A 10055-nucleotide genomic window follows, 5' to 3' on the forward strand; every position below is an offset into this window, starting at 1 on the left:
ATTATATGCATGGCTTTTCTGATATGGTTTCATTTTTAGTAATTGTCTTTATGGTCACTTTAAGGCCCGTACACACGATCTGAAAAATCGGATGAAATATAAAGCTTTCAATGCGATCGTACGATAATCGGATCATTAGTACAGCCGATCACGACAGTTCATCCAGCATTATTCAATCGGACAAGCACGAAAATTTTCCTTGTACGATACTAGATCATACAATTTTCATTTAGTCAGTACAGTTGACACCCAAAAATACAGTAAAAATACACTACAACACTTCCGATTTTTTATTCTGTCATACGAGAATTTTCGGGACTTTAGTAACTTGCGACTAGTAAACAAACAACGTCGGGCAATCTGTCACTTGATTTTTGTATTGTGTGCAAGGGGCACACCAGGTTTTTATAATAAAGTGTGTGTGTGTGCGTGTGTGTGTGTGTGTGCGTGTGTGTGCACAAGATTTAAGGCACTGGTACCTCCTCCAGGTATTGGAGTCTATATGTTAGGACTTGAGGATTCTTTTGAATACATTATTACTGTACATGGAAGAAAAAAATATATATATCTTAAATTAGTTTTTTTATTATATTTTCCAGGTGTGCAAACAAACATCATAACAGTGATGTCTTTTAAAAAACAAAGAAAAATAATTATATACACAAAATATGTACAAGTGAACAAACAACATATTGGTCTTTTGCACAGCAAAGATAACATTTATATTTATGTGACGTATGTACAATATCTATATATTTACACATATGAAACACTGGCAAGGTACTTCACAACAGTGCAAGTATTACAAAAACCATAATGGAATGTAATGAAATAAAACAGAAGTATCCCAGTGGGCTAGTTAAAAAAAATAATAATACTACAACAAAAAAAGATGTGTAAACATTTAAAATGTACCAATTCTCCAAGAATATTTTTGGTGGAGTTTTGGCAGGTGGTGGCAGGCTGCAGAGGCATGAACACATTTACCAAGTTGGCAGGAAACAAACCTCCAAGTAGACTAATGAGCTTCTTCTGTTAGATGCTACTACAGTGTGTTATGGGATACGCTTTAAACAGCTTTGTGGATGACTTGAGTTTTTTTATTTTTTTTAATTACTGATCTGAATATAAGAAATCAACTCCGTTACTATAGACCAGTGGTCATCAACCCTGTCTTCAGGGCCCTCTAACAGGCCAGGTTTGCAAGATAACTGAAATACATCACAGGTGATATCATTTGCTGCTCAGTGATTGCACTATTCTAGTCTACATCTCCCCAAGGTAATACATAAAACTTGGCCTGTTAGTGGGCCCTGAGGACAGGGTTGATGACAACTGCTATAGACTACTACACATTCTTCTTCCTTACTCAACAGGCCCAATGGGTCATTTAACTTTCCTGTAAGAAAACACTGGTGTTGCCTATAAGAACCAAATCGAATTTTACTGATCTGACTATAGCCTTAACTGGTCCTTATGGACTATTACACATTCATCTTCCTTACTAAATAGACCCAATGGGGTCATTTCCCATACAAAAACCCAAGTTTGGCCTTTAAGGACAATCCAATGTGTCTGATCTGACAATAGGAAATAATTAAAGGTGAACAATTGAGTCTTTCCTATAGTCAGATCAGGAAAATTGGATGGTCCTTAGAGACCAAACCTGAGTTTTTGTACAGGAAATCACCCCCCATTGGGTCTGTTTACTAAGGATTACGAATGCATAATAATCTATAGCAACCAACTCAGGCTATTATGTATTCATCTTCCTTACTAAACAGACCCAACAGGGTCATTTAACTTCCTGCAAGAAAACCTAGGTGTTCCCTATAAGAACCATACAATTTTACTGATCTGACCATACAAATATAGGATCAACTGATCACTATGGACTATTACACATTCATCTTCCTTATTAAACAGACTCAAATGGGTCATTGGAAATTCCCTTAAGAAAACCCAAGGGTTACTTAAGAACCATACAAATTTACAGATTCAGCTACAGAAAACGAGGAAAAAAATAAAAATAAAAATCGCTATATTTGATCATTTACCTTCCTCATTAAACTAAATGCCATAAAACCCCTCTGTTGCCCAAAATACCCAGTTTTACAGATGTTCTACTGCATATCTAACAATAAGCATAGTAAACACACCACTTGTCTTAGGCACTTCTTAGACGCTTATAAAATTAGGTTACTGGGGTACTTGTAGGTCTAAAGCAGAGAACAGCAGACATTTGGTATGGAAGCTGGATTTCTGAGATGTTTTCCCCTGTCCATTAATAAAAAAAACTGAAATTGTGAAAGGTTATTATTGGCTAATAAATCCATTAAGTACATAAACCTTGCCTTCACTAGCTGGGAGTGCATAGCCATTGATGATTCATAAGAAGAAAGTACTTCATAGTACTCAATAAATAAATCTCAAAAGGTTTATTGAGGAGATAATGCATTGATGGCAGGAAAAAAAATAAAAAATACGAACACATTACATTTCAAGGCCACGTGGGTGACATACCTTGAGAAAAGGTTTTCATGGCCTTGAAATGTTGATTATGTATTCTTTTCCCATATTGTCCTGCCATCAATCCTGTGACCTCATTAAACTTTTGAGCATTCTTGACCAAATTCTGCTTTTTCTTGTTTAGAGGTGATTACAGGCAACAGATACATCTGTTTAATCCAGTGTTATTGAGAAATAGATTTCTTCATCAGGGTAGAAATAAGAGAAGGATAAAATGTATCAGTTGTTTTATATAAGGAATGTAACAGCGTAGCAAAACTGTATCAATTCCTCAAACAAGCCAACCACATTTTTCACCAGTCTGAATTCAATGTGAATACAAATTTGATGGCCTAAAGATCCAATGAATAAATCCTCTCTGCTGGTAGCTTCTGTTACAGTACGGGCTTGTTCACGCCATATCCATTGAGCTACATTTTTCTGCACACAACCGCAATCAGATGGCGTGAACAGGCCAAAAGCAATTGTTTTCTAGGTCCCGTATTCACACCATGGGGGGTTATTTACGAAGGGCAAATCCACTTTGCACTGCAAGTGCCCTTGGAAGTGCAGTCTCTGTAAATCTGAAATGAGGGGGAGCTCTGCTGATTTTATCATCCAATCATGTGCAAGCTAAAATGCTGTTTTTTTATTTTCCTTGCATGTCCCCCTCGGATCTACAGCAACTTTACTCCTAAGTGCACTTGCAGTGCAAAGGGGACTTTTGTTTAGTAAATAACCCCCCATATGTTTGCGGTGATGTGCAGAAAAATACAGCTCAACAGACACTGTGGGGTTGATTTACTAAAATTGGAGTGTGCAAAATCTGGTACAGCGCTGCATAGAAACCAATAAGCTTCCATTTTTTTTTTGTCATAGCTTAATTGAACAAGCTGAAGAAGCTGTTGGCTAACATGCAGAGCTGCACCAGATTTTACACTATCCAGCTTTAGTAAATCGGCCCCTGTGTGTACAAGCCCTAAAAAGTGTACCCTCAGTCCAAAGCCACACAGGTTTTCCTACACAATAGTATACATAGGGGGTTATTTACTAAAGGAAAATCCACTTTGCACTGAAAGTGCACTTGGAAGTAAAGTCGCTGTAAATCCGAGGGGGACATGCAAGGAAAATTAAAAACAGCATTTTAGCATGCCCACGGATGATAAAATCAGCAGGGCTTCCCCTCATTTCAGATCTACCCCTTAGATTTAGAGCGATTGCACTTCCAAGTGCACTTGCAGTGCAAAGTGGATTTGCCTTTTGTAAATAACCCCCATAGTCATGAAAGGCCGCAGTAACATATAGCAAATGGTCTTTGGCATGACCGATCAGAACATTAATAAAATTTAGCTGCTCTTCTTCAACAATGGATAGAATGAGTAGTGCTGACATATATTTAGCAGTCTAAAACAGCAGGCTAATTATTTTATGTAGCACTAAATTTTAAATCAAGACAAAACATGACCGGGGAAGAGTTTGTGAATGTATCCATTCTGTAGTCAACAGCAGAACCACTATAAACGATTACCTCTTCAGATTCCGCTACTAGAGGGTGGCTGAGAGGGCAGATTAAGCTGTGATTAGCTGAAGCACTTGGTCTGCCATGTGCTGCTTACCTTTCAGCTGCTATGTATTAGTGTACCTGGTCAAGGAGCAGATTGGCAATAATTCATCTTATGCCTCACCCCACCACAGTTCTATGTGCAAATATCGCACTAAGCCAAGAACAAAACAGGAAGTAGACATGGAAAAAATAAATCTTGTGCATGGCCCCGCTTGACTTCCCGGCATCACTTTTTTTCCTTTCATACAACCCTGAACGTGAGCCCAGAACCTAACAAACAGCAGCTGGAAAGATACTGCTCATAAAGTGCTGCTTCTGTACGACTGCCAGAAAATGTCTGCTTCTGGATTAACAATTAGAATAAAATAATCAAGGTGGGTATGAACGTGTCAGCACAGCTTGGATGGGTCACCTACATTTGGGAAAATCCCTGGTCTTCCAATTTAGCAGCAGAGTCAACTAGGGCACACACACGTCTTGGATGGATCAGTTTTGGACCATACACTTCTGGAGGGTTCCTCAACCACTAGAATTACTACAAACTCTAGTGTGCTACTGCCCAAAGATGTCATCCATTATGTTCTAAATCTCTTTGATCTTGGTTAAATGTTTAAATACAAGAAGAATTAAACAACATTACAGGCAATACTGATCGAAACAGAAGGTGCTGGCACCATTCTAGTTAAGGAACATACACCAGGCCACAAAGTGCTTATTAAACATACCACATGTTTTTTCACTGTGCACCTGCGGGGCTTGAACGCTATGAATTTGGAAAGTGAGAGACATTGCACACAAGTCCCCCCAAAAAAAAATAATAATAATAATAATAACATTAATCTGGCATGGACACAGCTCTCAGTAAAACTGGATTAATTCCCTGTACACACGGTCAGAAATTCTGATGGAAAAGGTCCGATTGGATTATATTGTCGGAAAATCCAATCGTGTGTGGGCTCTATCGGACTTTTTCCATTGGAAATTCAGACGGAAATTTTCCGACAAAAAAAATCTGATCAGACTTTTTACGATCGTTTGTACAGAAATCCGATGGACAAAGTGCCACGCATGCTCAGATCAACTTACGAGACCAAAGCTATTGGCTACTAGCCTCTACGTAGTCCCGTCTTACGCAATGAATGATTTTCCGACAACTTTGTCCGACCGTGTGTATGCAACACCAGTTTCGGACAAAATCCGTCTGAAAAAAAAAAATCAGACGGATTTTGTGGTCGGAATGTCTGACCGTGTGTACAAGGCATAAGAGGGAGCATCAGATGTTCATCACAGTTCAATTGTGTATATGTGGAAGCATGTGTCAGCCATTTACATGCAGTTCTATAATTCCTCCAAACTATGCACTTTGACAGAAGTAGAACAGTTTGAGGGAAATAGCCTGGGAATATAATATCCCACTGATTCTCTATAGCCTAAATGCCATACACGCATTGAATTGCAGATGGTTTCTGCAGAATCACCAAATTTAGCTCTGTGGGTGGCCCTGCGAGCATCACATGGATTGTCAAAAAGTTGATTTTTCAATTAAATGTTGTCAAAAGAACCAGGAGGAAACGTGTCAGCCAAATCACATCTGCATCCAATCAAACGCAGGCACCGTTCTGGTATTCTGCACAGTTTAGGGCTAATGGAGGAATCTCTTAGATTTCTTTTGTTCAGTCTGCAGGCTGACTGAAAGAAATCAATACGTGTATGACCAGCTTAACACATGCATGCCCACAGCGCACAACCTCCAGAAGAACTTACCCCTGAACAGCACAAAATGTGTGGCACAAACAGCATCAACATATACCTTTCAAAAATAATACATACAACACATGCACACTATGCAGTACTGTAAATGCATTCACCCATATGTCAAAAGTCAGTCACAGTACATATTAACCATAACAGTGCATCTGCCAGATCATCTTCTGCAATCATAGATATGCATTGTTTTCCCTTCCATGTCAGAACATCCTTTTGTACTCTCTGCAAGGGGGGGTGATATCTGTAGAGGAGTTAGAACTGCATGTCTCTGGCAGTCCTGGAGGGGTGCAAAGTCTCTAAGGTGCCATCAGGATTCTGTCATTGTATAAAAGGTACTCCTGATGTCAGTGTGTTCATGTATGTATAGATGTGCACAATCTGTAGGACCCCCATTAAGATGCTGTCATTGTTCAAAGGTATTTCTGATGTCAGTATGTTCTTGTGTGTTGTATATATAGAAGTGCACACAGTTCTTGAATGTACAGAGCTGCATGAGCTGCAGGACCCCATTAAAATGCTATCATTGTCTAAGATATTCCTGACATTAGTACATTCTTGTATGCATGAAGGTGCACAGTCCCTATGAATCAATCAACATGCTGTCATTGTCTAAAATGAATTTGACATCAGCCTGTTCATGTATGAAGGTTCGTGGTCTCTAGGACCCCATCAGGATGCGGTCATTTTCTATGGTCTTCCTAACATCACTAGGATTCAGGGATAGCCATTGTCTATGGTCAGTATGTTTCTGGGGATCTACAGTCTTCCTAATATCAGTATGTCCCAGGCATGTGGTCAGTCTATGTTCTAATATCAGTATGTCCCAAGGATGCTGTCTTTGTCTAATGCCTTCTTGATAACAGTATGGAGGCGCATGGTCTCTACAATGCCATTAGGATGCAGTCATATGTCCCAGGGATGATGGCTTTAATGCCTTCATGACATCACTATGCCCCAGGGACGGTGTCATTGTTTATGGTCCTCTTAATATCAGTATATCCCTGGGATGCTGTCATTGTTTAATGCGTTCTTGATATTGGTATGGAGGTGCATGGTTTCTAAAATGCCATTTGGATGCCGTAGTATGTCCCAGGGATGATGTCAATCATGCCTTCCTGACAATCACTATGCTCCAGGGATGATGTCACTGTCTATGGTGGTCCTCCTGCCACAGAGTATGTCCCAGGGATGGTGTCATTGCCCATGGTCCTCCTGCCATGGAGCATGTCTCAGGGATGGTGTTCTTGACCTCCATGCATGGAGAATGTCCCCAGGGATGGTGTCCTTGTCCTCCACACATGGAGGATGTCCCCAGGGATGGTGTCATTGTCCTCCATACATGGAGAATGTCCCCAGGGATGGTGTCCTTGTCCTCCACACATGGAGGATGTCCCCAGGGATGGTGTCATTGTCCTCCATACATGGAGAATGTCCCCAGGGATGGTGTTCTTGTCCTCCCACATGGAGTATACACCCAGGGATGGTGTCATTGTCCTCCATACATGGAGGATGTCCCCAGGGATGGCGTTCTTGTCCTCGCACATGGAGTATACACCCAGGGATGGTGTCATTGTCCTCCATAAATGAAGGATGTCCCCATTGATGGTGTTCTTGTCTTCCACACATGGAGTATGTCCCCAGAGATGGTGTAATTGTCCTCCACACATGGAGGATGCCCCAAGGGTTGTTGTTCTTGTTACCCCACCCACCCCACCCCCTTGCTCATACAGTCTCAAGCACCCTGCACTCCTGGAAACCATTGCAAATATGTCCATTCTCCTGGTTGCTGTCTATGGAGGACTCACTGCCCGTACTCTCCCCGGACAGCAGTCTGGTGACCCTGAGGTCAGCTTTGAGGGTTTGCAGGTCATTGCCCAGACTAAGCTCCCCCAGGTCACTGATAAGCTGTGCCAGTTCCTGCTTGTCCTGCTCCTCATCCCCCCCTCCCCCAGCGTCCAGCACATCCTCACACTCGAAGCTCATCGCCCTCTCCTCCTCCTCTTCCCCCTGCTGATCCTCAGTGATGGACCCCAGCTTGGGGGCGCTGCGGCTCCTCTCCACCGGCGGCTTGTAGCAGCACTGACCATTGAGGAGTTTGCGGAGGGGGACGAGGGGGATGTTGTGCTCCCCGATCAGCTGCTGCTGCTGGTGCCGGGCATCCTCCCTCCTTTTCAGCCTCTTGAACTCTGCCAGGGCGTTGGCGGAGGTCTGGTAGAGGAGCAGTGCCATGGCCTTGGCCTTCTCCGGCTTGGACACCAGCACGGCATGGCAGCGCAGCATCACCGCCTTGTGCTTCATCTCATGTCTGTAGATCCAGGCGAAGATCTTGGGCAGGCGGGGGTCGGCCACACAGTAGGTGACCCGGTGCAGTAGGTACAGGTGGCCTGGCCGCTTGGCTTTGTCCTCCATGTGTACCATGCGGATACCCTGGGCACTGACCGTCAGTTTCATCTTAGTGCCATGCTTGCCCATCTCACTCTTACTCCAGATCTTACACACGGCCAGGTCGGTACAGCCGTCCCCCTTGGACTGCAGGGTGGTGGCATTGCCCAGGTAGAGCACTGTGTAGGTAGGGTCCTCCCCGGTGATCTTGATCTTCTTCCTCTTCGATTTAAACATACTGCCCACCCTGGTGAGGGCACCCTCCGGGCAAGACTTGGCCAGCGAGGTCAGGGCGCTGTAGTTCAGGCTCACCGCATAGCCCTTCTGCTTGCTCTGCTTGCTGTCCTCCTCGATCAGGTCGAACTTGCTCTTTTTCCAGGGCAACATGTCTGTGTATGGGAGGGCGAGGTGCGATCGTCCTCACTGCATCGCTTGGTGTAGGGGAGAGCTGTCACTGCATGCCGATCATCAGCACCACCACTCCGACACCTTCCACTGCTGGGACTCCCCCTTCCCATCTCTGAGCTCCACAGCGCTGCACTGTTACATATAGCCTGGAACAAACCATCTCCCACTACAGAGCAGGGGAGGCCACACAATGGAACATACTACTCCCCATTAACACTCTGCTTACCATGACCACACAAGCACCTATTCATAGGAGCTCTATTTTTTTAAACCCTATGAAGAGGAACTACAATAAATAGAAATGACACCAGAGAAAAGACACAAGGGTCATAGGAGCTGACAATCATTAGTGTTATCAGACAGATCTGGACAATACTAGGATGGGATCCAAGAGCAGAAGGTCCTGGCATGGTGCTGAGTCAGGGCTGGCTACATTTAGATGCCTACAGCAGATCGTTTTCTTGTTGAATCATTTTATTTTATAGATTATAATAAATTACAATAATGCTGACTATACACCTATAGATTATCTGCAGATTTTCTATGGTTAGATGGAAAAAGTGGGAGATTCCTCCATCCACACAGTTTAGCGAACATGGAGAAATCTGTTGCACTTTTTCCATCTAACCATAGAAAATCTTCAGATAATCTATAGGTGTATGGCCATCTTAAAGCGGTAGTAAACCCACTGAAGTTTTTTTTTTTTCCTGACCTGCAAAGGAAAAGGCATAATGAGCTAGTATGCACCGCATACTAGCTCATTATGAAATACCTACCTTAGAACGAGACCCCGACATCTGGCACGATCCACGCCTAGGGAGCTGACATGTTCCCTCTGCGTTTCTTCCGGGTATCGCGGCTCCGGTGCTGTGAGTGTCCGGAGCCACGATATCATCATTCCCTAGCATGCGAGCGGGAGATTTCATCCCGGCAGGGTCCGGCGTCTGCCGGACTTTCAGCCAAGAATCCCCTGTGCGCATGCGCCGCTGCAGTCAGCGGCACATTGCGAGGGGAATATCTCCTAAACCATACTTATTATAGGCATTCCTGTAGGTAAAAGTCATAAAAATGACTATACAACCGCTTTAAGGCTGGATTCACACCTGTGCAGTTTTAGTGCTTTTTGCATTTTGCAGATTAGCACTACAGTCCATTTAACATTGTTTCCTATGGAACATGTTCTGTAGTGCAAATCTGCAAAATGCAAAAAGCGCTAAAAATGCATAGGTGTGAATCCAGCCTCAGTCAGTATTGTAAAAAAAAAAAAGTTTCACAAGATAAAGTCAAAGCATACAAAAAAACTTCTTGTGTAAATAAGAGCTAGTAAAATAACGATAAATTATATTATATAATGAGAGATTATATAATAAATTATGTGTTGTTTTAGAATATTCATATTAAAAAAAATATATATATACAAAATAGA

The 10055-nt window shown here is 42.6% G+C and overlaps 1 protein-coding gene across 1 annotated transcript; it reads right to left on the reverse strand.

Annotated features, from left to right (window-relative positions):
• Window positions 1-565: 565 nt before the first annotated feature.
• On the reverse strand, window positions 566-8733 carry FAM43A (family with sequence similarity 43 member A). Its single transcript, XM_077487465.1, has one exon. It carries the CDS (start codon window positions 8606-8608, stop codon window positions 7562-7564), a length of 1047 nt encoding a protein of 348 aa, XP_077343591.1. The 5' UTR covers window positions 8609-8733; the 3' UTR covers window positions 566-7561.
• Window positions 8734-10055: the final 1322 nt, after the last annotated feature.

The sequence above is a fragment of the Lithobates pipiens genome, unplaced genomic scaffold (genome assembly GCF_037356315.1).
Source record: "Lithobates pipiens isolate NorthernLeopardFrog02 unplaced genomic scaffold, aLitPip1_a1.2 Scaffold_18, whole genome shotgun sequence".
In the NCBI taxonomy this organism is placed as follows: Eukaryota; Metazoa; Chordata; class Amphibia; order Anura; family Ranidae; genus Lithobates; species Lithobates pipiens.